We start from the raw sequence: 25,866 nt of genomic DNA, 5'->3' as shown, positions 1-25,866 counted from the left end.
GCAACTTTGTTGCTGGAAAGATCATCCATACTGATTTTCCATCTGATACTCAAGGCACTGTTGTAAGAAACAAGGACTTAACAACATACATTTTCAAGTGTGGGAAAGCTGAAACTGAAGAAGCATAATTATCACCTTGGCATTAACTCCATGTTAAGAGGCAAATTCAGCACACCCAGCAACGAGAAGGAAGCTAAACTGGTTCTCAAGAATGCCAAGTGTCATTCTCACCTCTGCTCTGATTTTTCACATCAACTTTCATAGCATAAGCATATGTATCATAAGCATCTGTAAAATTAAGTTGATTTACAAAACACTCAAAAATTAAGTTGAAATCTGAGAATGCTAGTACTATACATTATTACTACATATATCCCACAAGTATCTTCCCTATCTTACCATTAATAATTTACTCTAATTACTCTGTAATTCAATCTACATTGCTCTTTTCTTAAAGAGTAAACATTAAAAAAATCTTACATAGGAAGAAGCATGAAGATTTGTGCAAGCTCACTTGTGAACCAGGCAGAGATTTCTCTATATTGCTTTCCATCTATGGAACAAGTTCCTACAGGAGCATCATAAGCCTACATATTTTCTGGGAGGGACTATTCATGCATTTTATTAAATATTAAATATTAAACTTCCACAAATGCCCTCAAAGATGAGAGCAATATAAGACAAGCTATCAGAGAAGCTGAACTGCTTAACTATTAAACAGTTGTTTATGAAAAGGTCTTTGTACACCTAAACAAGGACAAACATCAGGGACCAGACCTGAAGTAGTTACTAAGAAAAACTGCAATGCCTGAAGTGATTTTTAAAACCAAGTATAAAAGTAATTTCTTCTGCCATACCTGCAAAAAAATTCTGTATTTAGTAAAAGTAAAGAACTCCAACTCAGAGATGGTTTGAAGCAAGTCTGAGAGTATTTATTATAGAAAGAGACCATAATTTATAATTTAATAGAAAACAGTATTTTTTCAGTATGTCTAGTTTTAAATTGTTTGTAATCTGTCCCTCATGTAAAAAATAAACCCATATAAGCAAGACAGAAGTGAAACTAGATACAAACTGGAGTACTTTTTATATGGGAACTTGCTCAGAAATAAAACCTCACCATAAACTATCACCTACTGTTTATTTAAGAAATAAGTTTAAGGGAAACTTAAACTCATTTAACGCATTTTAATTTTGTGTTACAATAGTCTTGATCAAGAATCTCATCTTAAAATCTGAAAAGTTAAAATATATTTTTCAATGTAAATATATTACTGCTTCAACATCTTCTATACAAATTTAGTTGTTACTTATGGCAACGTAATTGGCTGGAAAGATGCCAGTTTGTCCTCCTATTCTTCCTTCCCACCAATCAAACTGGCAATCTGTTTTGCTTGTGACTGTGATTTTGTCTCCAGCTTTGAAAGTCAAGTCACCTGGCTGTTGTCCTTCAAATGAATAAAGTGCTGTGACTTCTACTGGATTACTCCAAGAGTTACCTGAAGTGAAAGAAATTAAAGAAAAGGGAAGTTATTAAACTGCATATACAGTAAATCCTTAAATACAATATTCTTAAATGACAGCAGAAAACAGTAACAAAGACACGAAAATAATTTATCTGAGCATATAAAATGCTGATGAAAAACAACCTTCCATTTCCACTACATTCTTAAGAAAGTGAAATATGAATTCTACCCTATCAGCAGAGCCTATGTAATAAAGTAGTAGTGTATACACAACCAAAGATCAGCATTTTTTTCTGGATGCATAACATGGTCACAGACAGTGGGAACAAAAGCAGTGTGTTGAGGAAAGCGCAAGTGCTCCCTAAAAGACTGCTTAACAGAACCACTTTTGGGTTTTAGTTTTGATATGTGTTCTCTGTGACAGTTTCTTTATAGAAACTGCAAAACTTAAAGCAGGGATTGAATTTTTTTATCAATACTCAGGATATAGGGTGGTAAAATACATAATATCCACAGCACTTCAGTTTCCATAGGGTTTGCAGCATGTAGGATTTTGCTGTATCTTGCGTTTTAAACAAAGCACACAAAACATGCTAGTGCAAAGAATTGATTATGCTTTGATGTAGTGGAAGTGACTTGGCTTGTGCAGTTGTATTTCAGACCACATAGACAAATGGCTTTTATTCTTTTTCTGCCAGTCTCTTACATAACTCTTTCAGTCCTTAGCTGAGGTTGGAATCATGCCGTGAATCTTCTGATCTAGTTTCAAAAACATCTGAAGTCTGAGGCACCATTATCCAGTCTCCATTCCTGTTGACACTTTCTTAGCCAATGTTTATTACTACTGAACTTTTAATCCAAGTGAGTATTTTCAATTTGCTAACAACTATGTTTGCTCTCAGTTTCTTTAACTGTCTGAACTATGCGAGGTAGTTGCATTTGTTTAATGTTGATTTACAAAACAAATCTATTGCATGAATGAATCTAAAAGCGAGAAATGGAAGGTGCAATGGATGACTGCTTAAAAGGAAATAATGAAGATGCTTACACAGTCAGGTGGAGAAGTTTCAGCATGTATGGCTCATACGGACATGATGGCTGCACAAATGTTCAAGCATGTAAGATTAAAGGCTTTTAGCATTAGCTGTGCCTGCTTGCTGCCAAAACTGTGTTGCAAAAGGGGAAACCCAAGCTCTCGTTAGTCTACATGTTGCAAGTACGGAGCTAGAAAGGATGGTGAGACAAGCATTGATAGAACCCGCAGACTTTTCTTCTAGTTGCTTTTATCACTTTAAAAGAAAGAGGAAAAGATCGTCGTCCCTCAAGCCTCTCAAATACAAATTGTAGCCAAAACAGGACAGAGAATAATGGACTACAAAAGTACGCATAAACAGCACAGATTTTTTCCCCAGTATCTGTCAATATATATGTTCATTCCACAGGCCTCTTCGTTCCCTTCATGATCTGCATTTGTAGCAATCATCAAAGATTAATACAAAATTATTTGGCCACGTGCTGGGAGAGTGCTGGTTGCAAAGAAGTCAAATGCTGTCTTCCTTGATCACACAGTTTCTATCTACTGATATCTATATACATGATCTAAAGTCACACACCACTATTTCTTTGATGTGAAAAAAAAAAAAAAACCCAGACAAGAATACCCACGTTTATCAGGTCTTACCTCCACCAGTTACTCCTACCAAAAAAAGGTAGCAATACAGCTTTTCAAAATATCTTTTGTACTTTGACACCTGACAGAGTATTCAGCAATTACATGATCTTCCCCCAAGAATTCAAGCATTTGATGCAGTTTGGGTGATACAATGAGTGCCTATGGAAAGTGTGGTTTGAAGCTAGGTATTTTGATTGAGGAAATCATAGCAAAAACCACAAAAGTAAAAGATGCTTTGACTTTTTACTCCTAGTATTAATTGAAGAACAGTAAGAAAACACTGTGGCTCAGGACTCTTTCCGTGCTGAGGCATGAAAACACGACTCAGCTGCATATAAAAAGGACGAGGAAGTGTGTTTTATTCCTGTACCACATTCAGGCAGCATGTATGGTTAAAAGTGCATTTTTTAAGTTACGATGATTGCTACAAATTCTTATACCTTGAGTTCTTAACTATATGCGTTTCCATCACCTAAATGTTCAAATGGGTAATCAACCAAGGAGAATTAGTTACCATATATATATATTACTGCCCAAACTATGTTAATATACTTGAAAAATTAGATAATTGACAGCACAAAAGAAGAGACTGGAAGTGCTAAAAGTGACGGTGAGAGCTTCTTTTCATTACATTCATGTCACCGTCACTTTAATATGCTGGACTCATAGTAATGGCAGCAAGTAATAGTTACCTCCTCCATGGCTGAACATGGATTAAGAGTAAGACTTAATTCCTCTTACACACACTCACTGGGTCAGTAAAAGTAGGAAAAAAACCAAAGGGAAACTAGATACAAATTAAAGCAGGAAAAGATGGAACAAAAGAAGTGCACAAGAGATAATAAAGTGTAGGAGTGCATTTGATGCATGTCAATCAAGCCTCCAATTTTTTGCTGTCATATGAACAAGACTGTTTTATGCATTTCCCTTCCTACGTTTTGCCCCTGTGCATATGTATCTTTCCAAACATACAGAAACCTCAAAGTAAAACTGATTGTGAACATCGAGTTCTGTGTCCTTGTCCCATTTGCTACCTGCTATCATTTAAAAGTGTTTTCCAGTTTTATTCCTGCCAGCTATTTCATAACAATTCCTACTTAATTTTCCCTAGCAGCTCTTTCCCATACTATAGTTTCATTTTATTTCTTACAAAGATTCTAATCTCTGTACTTTAATTCTGTATTTTTGTAGCATAAACCAGATAAAATGTATATTTATTGCCTCCAGATTGCAGCATCCCACGTCTCATATTTATACAGATCATCCTCACAAATACATAAATTAATGCAGTTATGAAATCTACCACATATATTATAAGGGGGAGCTATTTCATCTTCTTGTTTCCTGATTTCAGTTTTAAATAAAAGGGTTTTAAATAAAATTGTTATAGTCAAGGTGAAGATTGCTGAATGCATATACTGAAACTACATTTGCAGCTCACACAAGATGGTGCTACAGTGCTACATACAGCATAGGATACTGAAATCATCGAGATTTATGAGTATGCACACTGGAATAAAAACAAATTACATTGTGGAAAATCCTTAATTATTGGTATCTGAATACACACAGCACACTTCTACAAACACAGTGGTCAAAGCAGAAATACAGAAATTTTGGCTGAAGATCAATTAGTGCATCAGCCAGCATACATATTCAACGTTTTAGAATACCTGGGTATGGCGTATGCTTGATAACAAACTGCTCTGACCACAATATTCTTTCATTTTTATTCATCTTTACGTACCATAATGATACGAACAACTTTTTGCTAAGGACTACTGCTATGGATTAAGGACTTGATGAGGTGTAAACTAGAATGAATTTATGGCCTCTTGGGCGTGCTGAAGTACCAGCCAGAGAGTGAATGGAAGAGTGATAAAACCATCTTTAATTACAGCACATTTACCATAGAATGAAAGCATGCTGTAGAAAGTTGCTACAGAACAGATACACAAGCTACATTTCTATTAATCAATTGAAGAGTGTCAAGGCCTTTCCTTGCCTTTGAGGCCAACTGGCATAGACTGGCCACATACATACTAGTAAACACCATCCAGAGAGGAGAGCACATCCGAACTACCTACTGGTTTCTATACTGGAGTAACTCCTAAACCACATCTATGAAATATCTGGGAAAGTGCTAGGCAAGAATGACACCAAGGAGCTTTCTAACAACACAACCACATAGGTGACTGAGTTCTAGTGCTTGGGCCCATACCTTCACACTGTTTGATTTACTAGTAGATATAACTACTAGTTTCACAGTTTTATGTGAACCTATACAATAAAAGTAAACCCATAGGCTGATTCTAAGACTGGTTTTTAGAGAACAGGCATTTTACATCATTTTGCGTTCAGCTTTTTATGCTTTCAAAAACTGTAACTGAGCCAGAAGACGGAATAGTAGAGTCCAGCTGTGGGTCCCAAATTTAATTTTACTGGCATAGATAACTCTCTCCCTCCCTAGCCACTGAGCGTCTGATGCCGAGAAGCTTGCAGAAGAATTCTATAAAAATGGTAAAGTGCTGCTTTTGGCCTTTGACACAGCAGTAAACCTGAAATAAGTTTCATGTGCTTGAGGTTAGTGGTGAGACTGCTAAACATCCACTTTGCAGAATTTGCTGACTGTGATTAGAGAGCTAGCATGATTTTGTGGGACACGTGCACCTATGTCATAGTTTAAGCCCAGACGACAACAGAGAATCACACTATAGAAATAAAAAACAGTCTCTTGCCACCAGTTGACTGACACCCAGCCTGTACCTGAGGAATGGACTCCCAGTCAGCTTTTCCCCTAAGTTTATACGCTGAACATGGCATCATATGGTATGGAATATCCCTTTGGCTGGTTTGGGTCAGCTGTCCTGGATGTGTCCCCTCCCAGCTTCTTGTGCATCCCCAGCCCACTAGCTGGCAGGGCAGCATGAGAAGCTGAAAAGTCATTGCTCAGCAACAACTAAAACATCAGTGTGTTCTCAACACTGCTCTCATCCTAAATCCAAAACACAGGACTATACTAGCTACTAGGAAGAAAAACCCTATCCCAGCCAAAATCAGGATGATGCACGATAGAAACTATAAGTGAACTAACACAAACTATACTGCTGGTTTGGGGTTCATCTAAACCATGTTAAAGTTTGCAAAAAATGAGCCCTGTGACTCAACTGTCACCGCCAATGAGCCATCTGATCAAGGGTACTGATGACTGACAGGGTAATCCTGTTTTTCACTGTCCATACATTATGCACTTTCTGCTAAATCTTTCCTTTGGTAAACGGGCTGTGGGTCTGGTTTCTTTCGAAGTTGAAAGGTTATAACATTGCTTCTACTGGGACACAGCACACCATATGAAAATGTGATCGTCTAGGTAGATATATTTTTCCTTGAAACCAAACAGTCTATCTTACTCAAATTTTTGTGCAACCTTTAGAATGCATGCTACAGGTTTTTTTTATTTAAAAATCAATCTGAATGAGCAGCACATTCAACGTAACATTACGAAAGTAACTTCTACTTTCTCTGTATTCTGTAAAGAAACAGAGAGAAGTGACTGGAACTGCCACACAAAGTGTTAAAAGTCATATGAGTTTCCAGCATTAGAGATGACAGAAGTTGTATAATGCTGGCATAAAAGCTCCACAAAAAGTGTAAGCTTACATGAAAGCTGTAATAGAATTCTCACTGGTTAAATAAAACCTAGAAAACTAAGCAACAACAGGAACCCTGTTTGTGCAGCAGAAGTAAGAGAAAACCGATAAACAGACCAAATGATGGAAAACTACTAATGAATCTAGGCAGATGCAAACATCTATGCTTTTAAAAACAAATATATCAAGTATCAAAAAGGTTTACTAGTACATTGTGCAGAGGCATTGAAAGCCTCAGGTATTGCTCATAGGTTTAGGATGAGAGCTGTAATTAACAGTGAACAGACAGAAATCTTAGTTATTTAGCCATTACGGGACACTAGACTTTTGTTTGGAAAGGATTAGTATTGAGTTTATAATTAAAGTTCACAAAACAATCTAAAGTAGGTTAAAGAACTAGGTTAATTGCTGGGTCCTGCAAATCTCTGAGTGAAAAATTATAGTTGGTGTCAGCAACAATAAAGAGTTTATAGGAGATTTTAAAGGCCACCCTTAGCAAATGGTCTGGACAACACCACCTGCTAAGATATGATTGTGAGTGTAAATACCATATGTGGATACATATATTTATATATTATTTATATTTATGTACATAAACTGCCTGAAGGATGTTTGCCCCAAATTATCATATTAAAAAGGAAGACTATTGAGGAAGACAACCATTAGCTTGATTCAACAGCTTTACGTGAGCCAGCAACATGCCATGCAGCAAGAGCAGGCAAACAGTATCCTGGGATGTGTTAGGAAAAGTACTGCCAAGCTCAAGGGGGGTGATCCTTCCCCTTTAGTCAGCACTGGTGAGGCCACACCTGGAGTGCTGGGTCCAGTTCTGAGCTCTTCAGTACGAGAGAGACACAGACATGCTGGAGAGAGTCCATGAAAGGGCCATGGGGATGATGAAGAGATTAGTGCATCTCTCCTATGAGCTGTCCTAAGAGCTGGGACTGTTCGAGTCTAGGGAAAAAAGGCTCATCAGCGTCTACAAATACTTGAAGGGAGGGAGGAAAGAGGACAGAGCCGGGTGCTTTTCAGTGGCACCCAGTGGCAGCAGCATAGGCAATTGGCACAAACACAGGCAGTTACCTCTGAACATCAGGAAACTTCTTTACCATGAAAGTGACTGAGCACTGGAACAGCTTGCCCGGAAAGGCAGTGGAGTCCCCATCCTTAGAGGTATTCAAAAGTCATCTGGACATGGACCTGGGCAACTGGCTTTCTGTAGCCCTGCCTGAGCCTGAGGATTGAACCGGGTGATGTCTACAGGCCCTTTCTAACCTCAATCACTTTGTGATTCGGTGGAAAACTTCAAAGAGACTTTTGAAACAAAGTTACCTTGAATCATAAAAGCACCACCGAAATTCGTAACCGGGAGCTGCAGTGTGGACTGGAAGAGCAGTCATCAAAACCCAATTTGATACAAATGGAAGTCACCTTGCCAGCCTCACCTCCTGTCTAGGCTAGGCAGAGCAGCCTCCCCGTCAGACACTGGGGACTGCCAGCACTGGGTGCACCTAACAGGGTGTCATGGTTTAACCCTGAACGGTAACTAAGCGCCACGCAGCTGCCTGCCTGCTCCCCCCTCACCCAGAGGGATGGGGAGGAGACTCGGAAAGGAATGTAAAACTCAAGGTTTGAGATAAGAACAATTTAATAACTGAAATAAAATAAAATGAACAACAATAAGTTATAGTGAAAAAGAGGGAGAAGGGGAGAGGAGCAAAATCCAAAGGGAAGGGAGAAAAGAAAACAAGTGATACATAATACAACTGCTCACCGCCTGCTAACCAATGCCCAGCCAGTCCCCAAGTAATGATAGGCAGGCCCTGGCCAACACCCCCTCCCCCAGTTTACATATGGAACATGATGCCCCATGGTATAGGATACCTCTTTGGCCAGTTCGGGTCAGCTGTCCTGGCTGTGTCTCCTTCCCCTTCCCTGTGCCCCTCCAGCCCTCTTGCTGGCAGGGCCTGAGAAACTATAAACATCACCCAGCAACAACCAAAACCATCTGTGTGCTGTCAACACTGTTCTCACACCAAACCCAAAACACAGCACTGCACCAGCTACTACGAAGAAAATTAATTCTGTCCAGCTGAAACCGGGACAAGGGACCCACATCTCTGCGCATATGCGACTTTGTGGTGGGGCTTTAAACATATGGACTAGTGTGTTGTATGTGTGCTTGTGCAGCTCCCTAGCGCTGCAGTACCCACATCTCCTAACAAAAGGTTTGTGCAAGCAGGAGAACCTGCACTGCCAGAATAGACAGCATGTGCTCATAACCCATACTACCCACGAGAGGGGACCGGCATGAATGTTAAGCTTTGTCCACACAACACTTTATGTGCATGCATGCCTGGAAGTGCAATTGAAACTTTGGAGGTTGCATTTAGAAACTTCAGGTGTTTATTAACTTTTTGCAATTGTCATATAGTGAATTATTTGCTGTAATGCTGATACTGAAACTGAACGTATACTTCATAGATTCCTAGCTAACTATCTGTCACTAATGATTTAATAAAGCACTTAGATCTGATTTTGGTCTAAGCTACATGAACTGAGCAGTCCTTCCCTGTGACAGTTCTTGCAAAAGTGTCTTCTCCCCACAGGAAAGATCTGGGTTCAGGCTGAATGGCTCATGGCCATTGATGAGCTTTAACCAATAATTATAATGAAAGAACTTCTTTAACTTCTGGTCTAATAAGGAGGACAACTATGTGTTGTGATGACAAAGCTAGGCTGAGAGCAGGATTTCAAATATGTGATAAAAAGTTATGCTCACTAGCAGTCCCATAAGAAGCTAGGATAACTTCATTTTTTTTGCAAAAATGAATCAGTTTAGTCTATGACTGGCAGAGCAACTAGGTTACTGTTAGGGTTCAGACTAGGATCAGAGTTTAATAAGGGGCTGAAGAGAAAGATTCATTGGTGCAAAAGCAGTATTACTAATGAGATGAGGCATTAAATGGGAAGAGTAAATATCTTGCTGTGCTCATCAACTGATAGAGCTAGATCTGGAAACTAAAAGATAACACTAGATTCTTGCAGGACATGTGAAGGATAGAATAAGAGCAACAAATGACTTATGGTTCATTCTGAGGTAGATACCAGTTACCGCATCACAGTCAAAGTCAGCTTTAAGGGTAGAACCAGAATTTGAGCACAGATCCAGTCAGCAACAGTTGACTTCTACATTCACTGTTAATAGGAGTTTGAACTGGTCCAGTTCCTACAGTGATAACTGCTGCCCCTCCTCCTTCATATTTTCAGACTTGAGGCTTATTGAGCTATATTTTGGGTAGGAACTGCAAACAGCAGAGACACCTTTTCTGCTGGATCCACCACACTGCATCAGAATGTGGAAGGCAAGGAGTGGGCAAAGGAAATAGCACATAGTAAATTCTGAGGGCATCAGGGTAACTATATCTATATATATGATGCCCATATATATGTATGAGAGCATCAGGGTAACTATATATGACAGGGATATCTTCTGAATTAGTGCTAGGGCTCACAATGGTAGGAACTAAAGATGTAAAATTTTGACTTGAGGAATGCGGCAGCACCTGGCCATGATGATGCCTAAAGGCAGGCAGAGAAATGGCTTAAGCTTAACTTTGAAGTAGGTACGTGAACCACTGAATCCAGTCTGTAGTACTCATGAGAACAGGATGAAAGCTGGATCTGGCAGGGAGGCTTTTGGTTCTGTTTGAGCTCAAAAGATGTATTTAACCTGGGAGTCAGTGGAGGAATGTAAAAGATGGGCAAAGTGATAGGTCAGGAAATTAAATCTGAAGCAAGAACTAAATCTAGATGAGAAGAAAGGAATATTGAATTTGCAAAGGTCAGAGAAGGATGCTGCAACAATTGAATCAAAACAAGAAAAAAGCCTGGACAGAAGTAGAGACAGAAAGAAAAGGCTGCATCTGTGAAATGGTATTCAGAGAACAAGCTATAGGACTTACTTCTCAGAAAGTGAGAACTTTCAGATCTTGAGAATCACAGGTGTTCAACACTCATCAGCAGCAAACAGTTCCATATTCCATTTGATCATTTTTAGCTTGAATTCATGATTAGTTAACGAAGGACTACAAGAGTAAGGGAGGAAGAGATGGATCTGGAACAAACGTAGCTGTGAGTTGCCTGTAGAAAACATTACATAGCAAATGAAAAGGGACAAACAATAGCTAGCTGGGAAATCTGAACAGAAAAATAAGAGGGCTGATAAGAATGCCTTCTCAGTGACACACTGCAAATACAGAACTAAAGGCAACTACAGACAGCCCAGCAAAGGAATTCAGGGAGCACAAACATTATCAAAGAAAACAGATGACAATTAATCTGTCGTGTTAAGGGATGATGGAATACAATTCCTAATATGTGCTTATAAAAAGGTCACTAGAAACTTGGAAGTAACATTTACACCAGTGAATGAAGCAGTACCAAGACCAGCTGCCAGTCTGGCCCTGTCCAGTTAGCACACGCTAACCTCCAAACTGCTGAGGACATCCCACTAACTTTCCCAGATCAAAATCATACCAGGAATCCAGTAACAATTTAATGGAATAAATGACAAAGTTTCAGTGCTCAAGCACATTCCCTGGCAATGTTTAATTTATCAGCATAGACAGAGCCAATGGCTTGAACTGGGTGCAAGAGAAACTGCTTTGAAGAGGGTCCAGCATAGTACTGAAGAACTCCAAAACAAGATAAAAGAAGACTGGGTAACAGCAATATGATCAGCTATGGTCTTTATAAGATGAAAGAGGACGAGATGCTAACAGTGGGAAGAGACGTTGCTGGATGAGACTGAGGGTCAAAAAGAAGCGACAAGATAGAATTAATACCTGGGAGAAACAGAGACAGACGATAAAACAATGAGAAACTTCTGCAACTGTGAAAGCTATAAATTTTACAGAAGATATGAGCTGAGGGCAAGCAGAACCATGATATCTGTATTAGGATCCTCCTGAAAGGTACCCGGTACGGACTGATAAAAGGGGACCGACACTGGCTAGGATCTGAAGAATGATCTAGTAATGCAAGACCTCCATACAGGTGAGACTGGGAGCATGTAACTAAATAAAGCACATTCTCTGAGACTTCGGTGGGTATTTGGTGTGTTGCCAGACATTAAACCATCTTCTTGGCCACTCCTCTTTTTTCCCCCCATTAGTCATCTGGGAAGACTATTTCAGAGCTGCACTACCCCAGCTGGTAAGATGGTTTTCTTAATGTCCACCTTCAAGTAATTCACTACTAGTTTACATTTATTTTTTTGTTTGTCGATATTGGGCTTTGGCTGAAACCTTTCTTGCTTGGCATTTACCTTCCCTTATGCTTTTTATAGTCAAAAAAACATTTTTTTTAAACTTTCAGACTTACACTAAAAATAACTTAGCTACCTCATATCAGTGGCTCCTTGCTCAGCTTATTGTACTTATTCTTCTCCACAGCTATTCAATTTAACCTAATTTCTCTTGAAAAAGAGTAAACAGAATATTACCATTAGGTAAGAGGTCTGTAGATAACTGACTTCTCACACTCTACCATTAAGCATAGAGCTGTTTAAATAGAAGGATGACAGAACTGAAGGAACAGAGAATTAATTTTGTGGAAATCATGGATTTATTTCTGAATGTGAAAATAAAAAAGAAAAATATTTGGGATGAATCACCACAGGAAACTATCAGAACAGATTTTTTTGATGAGGAGATAGCCATGAATGAAGAAATTAGCAAAGAAAAAATGGAAGGGGAAGGAGAACTGAGAACACTGGAGGAACTGGAAGCCACAGAAAGTTGAGGTACAGGAACAGGAGAGGTATTAGTGACATAACAGAGTCACTCTTTTAGCTGAAGTCTGAGCTGAACCAAAGCTGCAGAACTGGTGATAAAGTTAGAAAACACAGAGCTAAGGGGTCAAATGCATTTAGAAGGATGATAATGAAATTACAAAAACTAGAAAAGAAGATTAAGAGAAATAAAAATAAAGGGGATGTATACATAAAAAAACTTGAATATAGAAAGATACAGATTTTGATTATGAATGGGTGTATTCCAAATCACAGAAATTTAAACTCACAGCCATATTAGAATTCAACATAACACAATATTGAACACACGTTAATTATTAGTCTAACATCAATCTAACAAAAAGTCATTACATCTATAAACTGTTTAAATATTACTAGCTTTTGAAAGGCTAGAAATCTCTGTGTTACAACACCACCACCACAACCTTTAGAATAGGTTCCCAAAGACAAAAAAAAGGAAGCTAGCAAACAGAAGACGAGAGGATGCAAAGTTAGGAAGGAAAATAAAGATTTGTGATTAGTGTCTTTATCTGTTTCATGACCATAAGAAGAAATACCAGCATGTGAATTAAATGGTGCAGCTATTTCAAACAGACTGAAGAAACATGCCTAAAATTGACCTGTTGATATTAATTTAGAAAACAGTTAAGAACAGCATTAATCAGGTTCAAGGCAAAGCACTGTGTGTTGGACTACCAATATGGAGAAAGAAACTGCATGGTGTGTTCAATATAATACTAATTCTTCAGTTCTTTTTTTCTCCAAAGAATTATGAAGCTGAAACTAATAGTCTCAGTGACACAGCACCTTTTTCAAGAAAGAGGCAAACCCTATGTCTTGGTTAGGTATGATCAGTTGTACTGGGGAACATCTACCTTTTACTACATCTAAACTTACGCTCTTGGTTTCAATTACATTTTACATCTACTTGTGAACTAATATGTAAAACAGCAGCTATGAAGATAACTGATGAACATGAAGTTATGCCCCACAGAGATTTGATTTTTAGGTGAATTGTGTCAGGGATAGTCAAAACAGCATTGGAAGGGAACTGAGAGGGAGTGTGTGGAAAACGTAAGGCTTAGTTCTGGATTTTTGAGGAAATCACAAATTATTCCTACATACCCTTTCCTACAAGCTGTTCAGTCCTTTAAAATTAAGCATCTTATGTCTTATGTCATTACTAAATTTTAAACTTTTAAACAAGAGTTTTAAACCAAGAATGGCTAGCTTTAAATTCAAGATATGTGAATTAACAGTGGGTTTGATCATAATAATTCTAAGGGGTTAGAAAAAAGAAACAACTGAAGACACACTTTGTTGATATTCTAAAACACAATCTTAGAAATAGTTCAGTTGTCTGAAAGCACGTGTGCATGTGACTAAACTTGTCTCCTTAGAAACAAAACAATGGAAACTATTACATCTATGTTATGATAACAGTAAAAAATGCACAGAATACCTCTGAAAACACAGAAAAACACATACTCTAAGATGTAAAAAAATAAAGCTACAAAAGTACGTAATTTTATGATTATTAACTACATGCACACATACAACAAAAAAAATATCTTTTGTTACCATTAATTTTTCCACTTGGAGTTTAGAAAGCAATCAAAAATATTGAAAACTGCAACAGAAATCAGCATTCTGTTATTGAAATAGAAAATCTGTGGCTTGCAACGGATATGACTACCAGTTTGAATATTTCTTCAAGTTTAAAAACCTCTTGCATGTATTACATAATTCCTTTATTAAAAAATGACTGGCTCATTTACTTGCTAGAATGCAAACAACGAAAAAAAATTTCCACAGTGATGTTACAAAATATTGCCTCAAAATACCCACTTTATGGCCACATGCAATAATAAAAACATGACAGATACAGTGTCTTATTCCATGTGACTTTTGGAAAACTGGTATAAAAATTGGAGGTTAAGACTTCATTAGGTATAGTTCACTGGATACTGAATACTTATCTTTGTAATGCTTCATGGATATAAAAGTTTAATGCAATTAACAGTCCATGCTTTGATGACATTTGAAGTCTGAGGCTTTACTATTTGTAAGTACTTTTTAACGAATATTGTTTGGCTCAAAGTTGGGACTCAGACCCACAAAGGTGATGTTGAGTTCACGTTCATGGCTAGGTTGCAAAAAAATTAAGTCAGATCACTGAATTTCCTAGGTTACATCATCATGATAAGGAGAAACAAAAAACTTCATAATGTTAAGATTCACTTACTGGGCACTTATTGGGCAATGTCCATTCTCAGGTTTTATCATTCCCTATGCCTGTCAAAAGGCCTAAAGCAGCAGCATTTTTAGAAAGTGGCAACTGGTCTGTGTTTAAAGACTTAAGATGGAAGTGAAGTAAGGAGAGTCAGGATGAAAGGAAGTGCCATATGAGTTATTAAACAAAGAAGGCGGCAGTATACTAAAGATGTCATGTCTGTCTTCTCTCAGAGAACACGAAACATCAGCCAGTGGGGGTGAGGAAAAGGGGAATAAAGCAGCAGTGTATCGTACTATGTTACACACTAAGAATCTCTGAAGATACTAACTTTTCAGGTCCTGTATGGCAACAAGATACTACATGTGTTAATGCCCACTTCGGAAAAATGTCTCCATGCAACTCTCATTCAGAAAGAAAAATAGTAGACCAAGTGTATCCTAAATACTACTACAAGCCATGAAAATAATTTCAGTTCTTGAGTCACACCACTATACATATCAGTTCTTTTTTCAAACTAACGTGCTTCATCTTCCATATTCTTAGATCACACCTCTCAGCCTTTAACCTAAGAAGAAAGGATTTTATCTCAGCTTCTAGAGGGGAACAGCTACTTACAAATTTTATTTTAGTTGTTTCTGGACAAATTACAAACCAAGTGTTTCTTCAGTCTTACAAGTGAAATCTCAAATGTCCCATCCACGTTAAACTACTAATTTCCTTAATGACCTTTTAGATTCTGTTTTTCAAAAGTAGACTCACCTCAGAAAACCCTCAGTATACACAAAACAACAATCTCAGATCTCACTAACAGATGTCTGGGGAGGCCTACATATGCACACTAGATTTGACATTTTATATCTACAGGTATTAATCTGCTATAACCAGATATAAGCAAAAATCTTTCTGTACAGATACTTGAAGTATGTCATATGCCACCGCTGATCCAATTAATCTCCAATAATGTTAATCTGATCAAAGGCCAGGAGACACGATATTGAGCAAACCATGCTCAGAACAAATAATCTCTTGCTTTAGCTGTTGTTTTGCCTCTAACTATGGCTTGTTTTCGGTAGGTAAACAAAACCACTTGTCTTTCTCTACTTTATGAAAAAAGTTTCTTAAAATTTTCAAAGTATTTAAATTCAACATTGAAATCTGAAAACAATTCCTTCTTCATAATTAAGAAAATGAGGATGGACTTTTTGGGGTAACTGAGCTCCACTGACACTGCAGTAAAGCAGTGCTCATTAAATGCCCCCACAAATGCTGCTTTGTGCAATCAGTTACACAAACCTGCTCTGAACAGGGAGGGCAGGCACCAGTTGCTTTGCTCTATTCTACAATCACTTACAGGCAAAGTAGTGTCCCGCATTGAGAAGATCCGATGTCTATTTTGTTAGAGCAGCTGTAGATTTAAGGCAATTTCAAAATGTTCAAGGTACCTTGGATAACATCAAGGAACACCTGTATCATTCCAGGAACTACACTCTTCAATACCTCTCGGTATTACACATACACCCCAGTCCTAGAAAGGAGTGCAAACCCAAATGTTAAGCCCTCTTCCACTTCCATGGGAACCATCTCAGCAAAGCCCATTTTCTGAATTAGTTGCAGAGCTAGACATTATGTATTAGTTTAACTAGGTACATTGTCCAGGTTTCCAGAGTCACAAAGCCCTCTGGCTGATTTCCGCAATAACTTAATAACTAAGTTCTCCATTAACAAAAAATGGTGGCTGGAAAAAAACTATTTCATGTTTAATACTTGTTGTTAAACGACAGTACAAAGCAGAGTCAGCTACAGACATTCTGTACAACATATGCTACCCTTAATTTTGCTCCAGAGCTCCAACAGACAGTAATAATCTGCTACAAATGTGTGTGCATGGAATGAAGGTGGTATACACATATCTAGAATAGACTCACAAAACCCAGAAAAAGGCTCAAGTATTTTTGACCTCTTCCACACAGACTGGAAATGGACCATTTCAGAGCAGCTTCCATGTCACCAACTTGTGTCACTACTGAACAGTGTCATGTCTAGCAAACAAAACTGGTGGGTTTATTGGTGGTTGAAACAGAGCAGACTATATTTAAAGTTTAAGTTACTATGCAAATTAAGCTCATTCAGTATGAAATGTATTTCACTGGGTTTGAGTTTCTGGCCTACCAGGGAACATGCTGGCTCATCATCTTCATCTGCTGATGGAATGCTTTCTATCTTTGTTTCAGCACACTCAGCTTTTGCATTAAAGAAGTGCCTTTTTAGTCAAGCATCTGTGGATGTATTTGATATTTAGGATATAAAAAACCCACCTCCTGCTTGCAAGACTCAATTCCATAACAGTACTTTTGCTGATTACTTTTTGCATTTTTCTGCCTTTAAAAAAAATATTTAAATTTTCATTCAAACTGAAATGGTCCAATAAACTATATCAATGTCAAGGGCTTTATTATGTTCAAGACTACATCAATGCAAATAATGCCAGTGCTGAAATCATACTGCAAAAGCTGAGATGCAATGCCAAGCATAACTTTCATACTCTGAAAAATACAGTACAGTAATGAGAACCAAGCACTGCTTTATTTAGGTAAAACTGATGATTTGCGGACTTTTTATTATGTTGATAAGCTTCTCTGTGTTTCTTCTACACATACTGCGTTAACACCTCAACCTGAAAATGCCGTCTCTGCCTTTCGCTTCTCAAATCTCTGTACTGTGACATTCAAAAGTTCTACTAATGTGTTACTGGCACATGAGCTAGTTCACGTGATAGAAGTCTTAGCTTTTAGCCCAGTCTGGAAAACAATCTACAGCCTCAAAAAAAAAAAAAAAAAAGAAAAAAAAAGAAAAAAAAAAGCAGTAAACCCAACTTAATTCTATAAAGTTTCTGCCAGGTTCTTAGCATAATGTTTTGTGAAATACTAATTGAAAATTTATTTCAGCCTTGCAAGGAGAAAAACTTCTCTGCACTGTTTAGAAAAAACAGTTTAAAAGAAAAAAACCTATAGGAGACGAAGAGGTATCTCATATGGAAACAGACAAAATAACATTAGGCACAAGGCCTCATTTGAAGTGTTGTTGGCAAGTCTCGTCACTGATGTTTAAAACTGGATGACCAGGAATAGAAAGCCTTTTTTCAAAGGGAAATGAAAATGAGTTTCACAGAATAAAACTCAGGTGAAAGAGGTTACTACTACCAGACAAAGGAGTAAGACAGAAAAGTATTTTAGCTAAAGAATAGGAAAGCATGAGACAAAACCAATTTAATCTTGCTAAGAATAAATTCAGATGAAAATAAGAAAGAAGTTTCAAGTCACTAAGAAAGATTCAGAAACTGCTTTGTGTTAAAAAAAACTGGTATCTCCTAAATATTTTAATACAAAGTCTAGCACTTTCATGATAACATATTTATGCTATGTGAACATCTGCAACATATAGAAAATTCTTGTTAACTTTAGATGGATTAAAGGGCTCAGGGGCTGCTGGAATCTATGCTAGGATTTATTCTTGCCACAATTACTTATTCTCATTGCCGTTATGTTGCTCTGCTACCCATACAGCCACTATTAGCTCGACCTATACCACAGGCTCCATCAGCTTGTAACTTCAAAAGGTATTCAGCAGATGTTCCTTTCCTCTGCCAAATGGTGACCCAAGCAATTGCACTTTCACTTACAGTATCACAGGGCACACGCCTGTGTCATCTGATCACAGTGTAAACTGGTAGGAGAAAGGTAGATACCCCTAATTCATCACTGAACAGCTTCAGTAAGAGCTAGAAACAGCACAGATCCATGAACTAGAGCCTAAACTGGTCAGTGAAAATCTGCAACTTGCAACAACCGCCCTCATAAGGATGAAGTAACTTAGACTGCCACCATCACCACACCATATTCATGTTATGCTTCCCAGGCTAGCACAGCCAGCCTTCACTGAATACTCATTACAGCACCCCGGCCAAAAAGTAGACAGTTATGATAAAGTCCATGAAATGAAACAGTAAACATTCTGTAACTCTCAGTTACAATTTAAGAACAGTATTGACAGTAATCTTCATAATTTTATGAACATGATGCAAATGCTATGTATGCTTTTAGGTCAAGTGAAATACTGGATGTGTAGATGCTCCTTCACAATAAAAAGCTGATAGTAACTACATTTATGACAAAAAATATGCCTTAGTTCCAGTATGAGGAAATTCTGGCTTGCAGATGGGATTTGGCCACTAACTCTATTTTGTCCAATGTGCAACAAACATGAAGGCGGATATTTTCCCCCCACAACAGTACCTCCAGACTCTCTCTGCTGCCCCAAACTCAGCTGTACCACTGATCTCAAATCCTTCCTCATCCTTCAGTAGTAGTTGACAAATGGCAGAACTGGTGGAAGAAGTAGCAAAGAGACAGTCTGAATCTCATGACAGGGACCAAACCATGAAATTGTGTAATAGAACAACTTCTTCCCTTCTATTTTTTCCTTACAGAAGAGTTTTCTTTTTTCTTATTTTTTTTAATCTTTTTTTGACACCTTCCTTGCCAAATACTGAAGAATTTGCTAAGAACACAGACATGTACCACTGAGAGGAAAGGGAGAAGAGGGGTGCAACTCTCACAGTGTATGAACAATTAATAATACCTCACTTCCAGAAGAGTAGAGTTGAGATTCTTAGAGAAACAAACAACTGGAAAAAAAGAGGGTGTGAAGGTTGCCTAATATATAATAAAATTGTTAATGAGAAAGAGAGACCCAATGGAATATAACCAGAGATGCCTCAACAAAATCCTTGCCAGACCTTTCCATGAACAGGTAAGAAGTTTCTTGAAACCATATATTTTCATAAAAGTAAGCATCATTACACCATTTCTAGAACAGCTATTTGTCATACTAATTCAGTTTATATTGGCATTTGCTTTGTTGATTTATTTTTGCAAGGCCTCGTCTTTCTTATTCAGGAACTAACAGTTTTTCCACAAAATGCGAATGACCTTGGTTCAAATCAACAATATCCAGCTGGCTGATCTGCACGATGTAAAACTGAACTAGCAGAGCCAAGATACATGCAGGTCCCCAGGTCCCTCCATGACAGAGAAGACATTGCTTTTTGGGGAAACCATAGCACTTAATTTTACTGCTCGTGGAAAATGCGGTTGTTCCATCAGGGTAAATAAATAAATAAATATATATCCCAAGAAAGGAAAGTATTATCGGTCTTCTTTTAGCACATAGTATAAAGTAGATGTTCAGTATCTTTCCAGGAACAGACATGCAGCATTTCTTCCCATCTCTTTCCTGTCCCTCACCAGAGATAAGGGGAATGTTGGGGACAGGATGTAGTGAAGTTTCTAGTCCCTAACTATCAAGACAGATATGTAAAGCACCAGCCTATTGTTACTGCAAAACAATCTCAATTTCTTAGACCAGTGTTAACTTTCATCTCAAGTCAATCAAGCACAGGGTATTTTGCCGCAGTCTGGATAGAAATCCTGTATATCTATCACTTCCTTGAGGTACTTCAATGTTCTGTTTGGCTTCTATTAGTATTAATGAAGCAGAATCTCCCATACTCCCAAAGGCTTTTCTAGATAAAAGATAGGAAAGCAATTTAAACTTGCCTTTGTCCTACTATTTAAACAATACAGAAAGAAAATACTATCTCAAGCAGTTCACAGCTTTGAAACAACTTTTGAAGCATATATTTCATAAATATGCTAAAACATTGAGCTGCATGCTTTACAAGGGCCTCAGAGAAAAGACTTTTAACCTATACTATTTAACAATTTTATATTTACATGAACAATTTCACATTTTTACTGATGCCAATCAGAATTATCATCTTAATAGTGCTTTACACTTAAAAAAATAACTAGAGATTGCATGGAGATTTTTCCTATGATTTAGCTCTAATTTCCTAATTTTTATTCTAAGCCATTAAAAAATGCCAAGAAAAAAATATTGTTCCCTGCATCAGTATATTTGGTTCATACTTAGAATAACAGCTCTCTGCCACTGCACGCAACACATCAGAAAGACCCCAATTTCATTCTAGCACGTCTGACCTCAATCTCTCTGTGCGGCGTTGTATTTTGAGTTAGCTGATTATATGCAGTAAGTTATTTGTTTCAGTGTGACCAGTGAAGTCCTGCATGCTACATATTTTCCTCTCAGCTTGCCACAACATAAGCCATAAGCAGCTTGATTATCTGACTTATTACATTCACAATAGTAACAGTACGATCCTAGTAAAAGTGAATCATGGATAAAAACAGTCTCAAAAATAATTTCCTGGGATTTCCTGGGTTTGGTTAGTATTAAGAAAGAGCTCATAATAGCAAGAAAATTAATACTGTGGGGGACCACCAGATGGATGTTTTATTTTTCTGGTAACTAAATATAAACATGTCACAAGCCTTGCCACGAAAAACACAAAAATAGACCAAGCTTAGATAAAACTCTTAAAAAAAAATACACACAAAAAGGCACTTTACTTTCCAGGGGGTTAACTTCTTCACGTTTACTGAAGTAGTAGACAATGTAATGAAGGATTATGACAGATACATCATATATCTCACTTTGTAAAAATTTTCTAAAACAAATATCTATTAGTCACACTGGGCTGTCTTACTGATTCTACAGTTCATAATCTGCTGGAGTTCCTCCTCAAATTATAGTATAGAAGGAACAGATTACTGCACAGCTTGACAAGGCTTCTTGCTTACAATGTGAAATAGTTCTACTTGATCCTATAGCAAATCTTTGCCTTTCTTGGAAAGGATTCATGAACTTAAGAATGAAAGGTGGCTTTTTTTCAGTTCCAAATACATGGCACAGCACATCCACAGCACCTAAAGGAATATGCACACATGTGATTTTATTGGAGCTTGTTATTTTAACTATTTTATCCAGTTTTCAGTTATTTATTGAAATCAGTATTTTTTATTCACGATAAAAAATGTCTACTCCACTTCCCCATGAAGGCACACAATGGGAAAACAATTTCATTAACCAGGTAACTTTCTTACCTACAAGGAGTAACACCTCAGAAATATCCCAGGAAAATACAGGAAATTCAATTGAAAGAAGGGCTTCCTTTATCAGCACTCCATCAGGTGGAGCAGACTATTCCATTTATCTCCAAGTTCTCATATTCCCATTAACGAACACACTTTTAAAAGTGTACACTCTACTGCCTATGAAAATGACTCACGGCCAATGTTTCTGAAATATCAGCTAGTCTCAGTGACAGAAATAAATCATGTTTCCATGGATGCTTTCATTTGCAGTTCAAAAGCAAAACACATTTTCCCCCTCATTGTTAAACATGGAGTCTTCCTCCGCTCTTAAAAACAACAGGTTTTGGATCCCTTCTCCCTTCCAGGGTCTATGCAGATAGTGTGGTACAAAAAACATTTTATAATCTTATGGAACTAAAAGTTAAAAGCTTTTGATTAATTTTTGCTACAATTCAAGCTGCCAAATAAATCTTCAGAATGATGACACCATTTAAAATCATCTTGATCCAGAACAGACAGAAGCAACAACTGCAATATTGACAATATTCTAGGAAGACAGACATTACACATGTTTTCTGACAACAAAGAAAAAGCAAAAATTCAGGTATTACACTGGGGAAAAAGTTAGCCTGAGACCACAGAGATACCTGAATTTTATTGGCTCCAAAACTGATGAAGTACTTTTACTCTACTATTGTGGCTTTTAGTCTTAATTACAATAAAAATGCCCAATTCAAAAGACACTTATCAAAAGGAGATCTGGGCACACTTACATTTCTCTTACTGTGCAGTTCTTAGTATTTATTTTTGTCAAGGGTATTTCTCAATGTGGAACTGCATAGCTGATATAAATACCTGTATGTTAGATTTCTAGTTAATTTTGAATTGTTCCAAGTAATACTAGTTTGTTAAAATTAAGTCGAGAAGCATATCAGAAAAATAAAGTGATTGTTGCAATACACATTTAGCCAAGCAAGCCTATTTAAATTTGCATGCACATAGGGTAATGCTCTCTTTCAGCAGCTCTATCTAAAATTTCTATTGTTTCACTACATTGTGTTTAAACAAGTTCAGCTGTACACTTAGAAGTACAGAGGTATTAATTAATGCACAGACAGCTAGAATCACGTTCACGTTCCAGGTTATATTTTGTCTTTTCCCTGAAATTGATCAATATCTTACAGGGTAGCAGCTCTATAAATAACAAGATCATAAGTCAGATGGAAACTGAGCTGCAGAACAGGCATGCAAGTAAAATAAGTGAAACAGGAGGTGGAGTCACAAGTAAGATTATGCTATTGCCCTCAGAGAGCTGCAAGATACATTTTTATTTTTTTTAAAGCTTTTTACTTCAGAAGCATTCTATGAATTCTTAGTTCATGTAATTGTTTTGGCTTAGTTAACATGTTTGTAACTGGCCACAAAAAAACCCAAACCCAGCCACGCACACCATACTGTACTAACAAAAAGAAATTCACACACAGACCCTCAAGTTTCCTTGACAAAAATACACTTAGGGAGGCATGAAAACCTGTCTTGAAATTCTCACTGCAAACATATTTTCATCGATTACTGAACCATCTGGCATTCATAGGTTACCGAAAGAAACATTGAAATCATCTCTGAAATTATAGAGAATTGGGCAAGACCTGACCCCTGGAGAACTGTAACCATGAAAGGCAGCAGCTCTGAGAGGGATTTAGTCAACACAATTAAGTCTACCACAACCTCATGGTACCACCTAATCAAAAAGGGTTGACAGTATCTCAACTGTTTTAACATAGAGTAGCAATATGTAAGGTTAATAAATGAATAAATAAATAATATAAATGGTAAGGACTGGAGTTTAGTCCAAATTCATTATAGCTTTTAGGAGCCCAAACCTTATTGATCTCAGTGAGCTCACATCTAAGTATTCACTATTTGTAGCGCTACTTAAAATCTGAGAGGAAAGAGAAAATGACATATGACAAAGAGCTCATCAATCTGTTTAGCAATCAAAAGAAAGATCAAGGAAGATCAAAAGGTGATTTGATTACAGCACAAGTGTCTCAAAGGGAACAAGAGGTGAACAAAAAAAACCCCTCTGGGTAGGAAAGGGCTCTTTAATACAGTGAAGAAAGCCACAAACATCACTGTCTGAAAGCTGCAGACAAATTCATATGGGAAGGCATGAATTTTTAATAACGAGTTGACAAATCATTCAAACCATCATTGAAGGAAGGAGGGGTTTTTTGGCTTCTTAAAAACAGTGACAAATTTCTCATCTGCCTCCGTCTTCATCAGTAGGCTTGACATAGCACTTCTTTCAGTATGTAAGAATACAAATATATGCCTAATGGGGCAGTAACAATCTGTTAATATTTTAATATAATTTTCAAAGTGAAAAGTTTCTGCTGAAAAAAATAGTTACAATTCATATTTCATTTGGTTTTTTGATAAACATTTACTGCAATCAAGTTTGGGTGTGATGATTTTATGCACAATAGTCCTAAGAGTTCAATGTCTGCAGACAGATAATTTATTCAGTTCAAAAAGTCAAAAGAAAAGGGCTCACATTTTCCCCCAAGATAAAATTTAAAAACATTTGCTTTGAGTACTTGTGGAAGGTAAGAAAACCAGTGTTTCTGAGAGAAATATAAAAATCTCCATTCCTGCCTCAATCTGTTTCCTGATTGTTTCAGCATCTTAGCAGTTTTAAGTGATTCTTTTCCAAACACGTGAACCAGTCCTTTTCTGATTAGCTGAGCTGAAGAAAAAGTGAAAACAATATCTGACTTCTGATTCTGAACAAATTGCCTGTTAATGATTCAGTTCCTGCCACTCTACCTCAGCTCCTACATTTACCAGCAGATCGCTACTCCTGCTACCAGTTCAACTGGCAAATTGCATCACTGCAACGTTTCCAGAATTGTACAGTATTCAGCAGTTAGGAGGACAGACAGGTAAGTCAAGTAACAATTTATCGACATTTTTGATTACTTGCTGCTCCATGGCAGAATCCCAAGCAGAAATAACTAGAAATCATGACACTAATGAAAACCTAAGTATTTAGGATTAGATATTCTAGTGTGACAAACTATCAACCTCATGTATCTAAAAAAATTGTCCTAATAAACTTCTTTTGACTCTACAGTGCCCAAGTAGTCCACTAAAGAACCACAAGTCATTGATGTTACCAAAGTAGTACAGAACTCCACAGAAACCTTCTATCCTGATAAAGCTAGATTGTGGTAATAAAGTTTGGAAGGACATTTTACTAGCTTGTACAACATGGAGGGGACAAGTAGAAAAATGAAGCCAAAAGTCCCTAATTCTAGTAAGGGAGGAGGCATGAACTTTCATACTCATAAGCAAATTTAATTTGTCTGAACGGTCTCCAGAAAAATCTCAACTACTGTAGAAACTTCATACTTCACTGAATCACAATAACTGTATCAGCTATTAGTTATTGTTGTTGGTTTTTTTTTAATTGTAAAAAGTGTCTACATATTATTTTTTTTCATTTTTTTTACAAATATTTGTGGTATTTCCAAGGTTCTGGAAACATTTTAAAGCATTACTGAACCTGATTTTACAACTAAGTGAATTACCTTAAGTATTATTCAGTTATATGAAAAACATCTACTTGCATTTGAGTTCAAGTATCATACTATCAATTTAGAAAAACATGTTTTTCATTTAACATCCTTCTTGCATTTGACATAGGTTATATTACATTACCTATCTAGATAATTCAGGTCCACATAAAATAATTAAAAATGTTTCATCCACAAGTCTAGCTCTTCTTCCAACTAATGAGAAGAATTAATTATTTCAGCCTTTCTACTACTTTTGTTACTGTTGCAAAACCAAAGCCTCATAACACAATGCCAAACAGCCCCCTCTCTGCTCAAAAGCAAGTCTAAGCTAAGACAGTAAGCTACTGGCAACCCAGACAGGCTTGTTACTCAACATCAAGATCTATCCCTGCAGCAGCCACTACACACCAAATGTAGCTTCCTAAAGATTAGT

At 37.2% G+C, this 25,866-nt stretch overlaps 1 protein-coding gene across 2 annotated transcripts in view; it reads right to left on the bottom strand.

Annotated features, from left to right (window-relative positions):
- Window positions 1–907: 907 nt before the first annotated feature.
- SH3YL1 (SH3 and SYLF domain containing 1) overlaps window positions 908–25,866 on the bottom strand; it is a 50,265-nt gene continuing 25,306 nt past the window's right edge. For both annotated transcript variants that reach the window (XM_037393062.1, XM_037393061.1), the window contains exon 10: window positions 908–1,499. In XM_037393062.1, coding sequence (XP_037248959.1) covers window positions 1,300–1,499 — 200 coding nt within the window. In that variant the 3' untranslated portion in view covers window positions 908–1,299. The remainder of the gene's footprint in view (window positions 1,500–25,866) is intronic.

This window comes from Falco rusticolus, chromosome 6 (genome assembly GCF_015220075.1).
Source record: "Falco rusticolus isolate bFalRus1 chromosome 6, bFalRus1.pri, whole genome shotgun sequence".
NCBI classification, from domain to species: domain Eukaryota; kingdom Metazoa; phylum Chordata; class Aves; order Falconiformes; family Falconidae; genus Falco; species Falco rusticolus.
The sequence above is the reverse complement of the archived record's forward strand: the minus strand, read 5'-3'. Positions and strand labels throughout refer to the sequence as shown.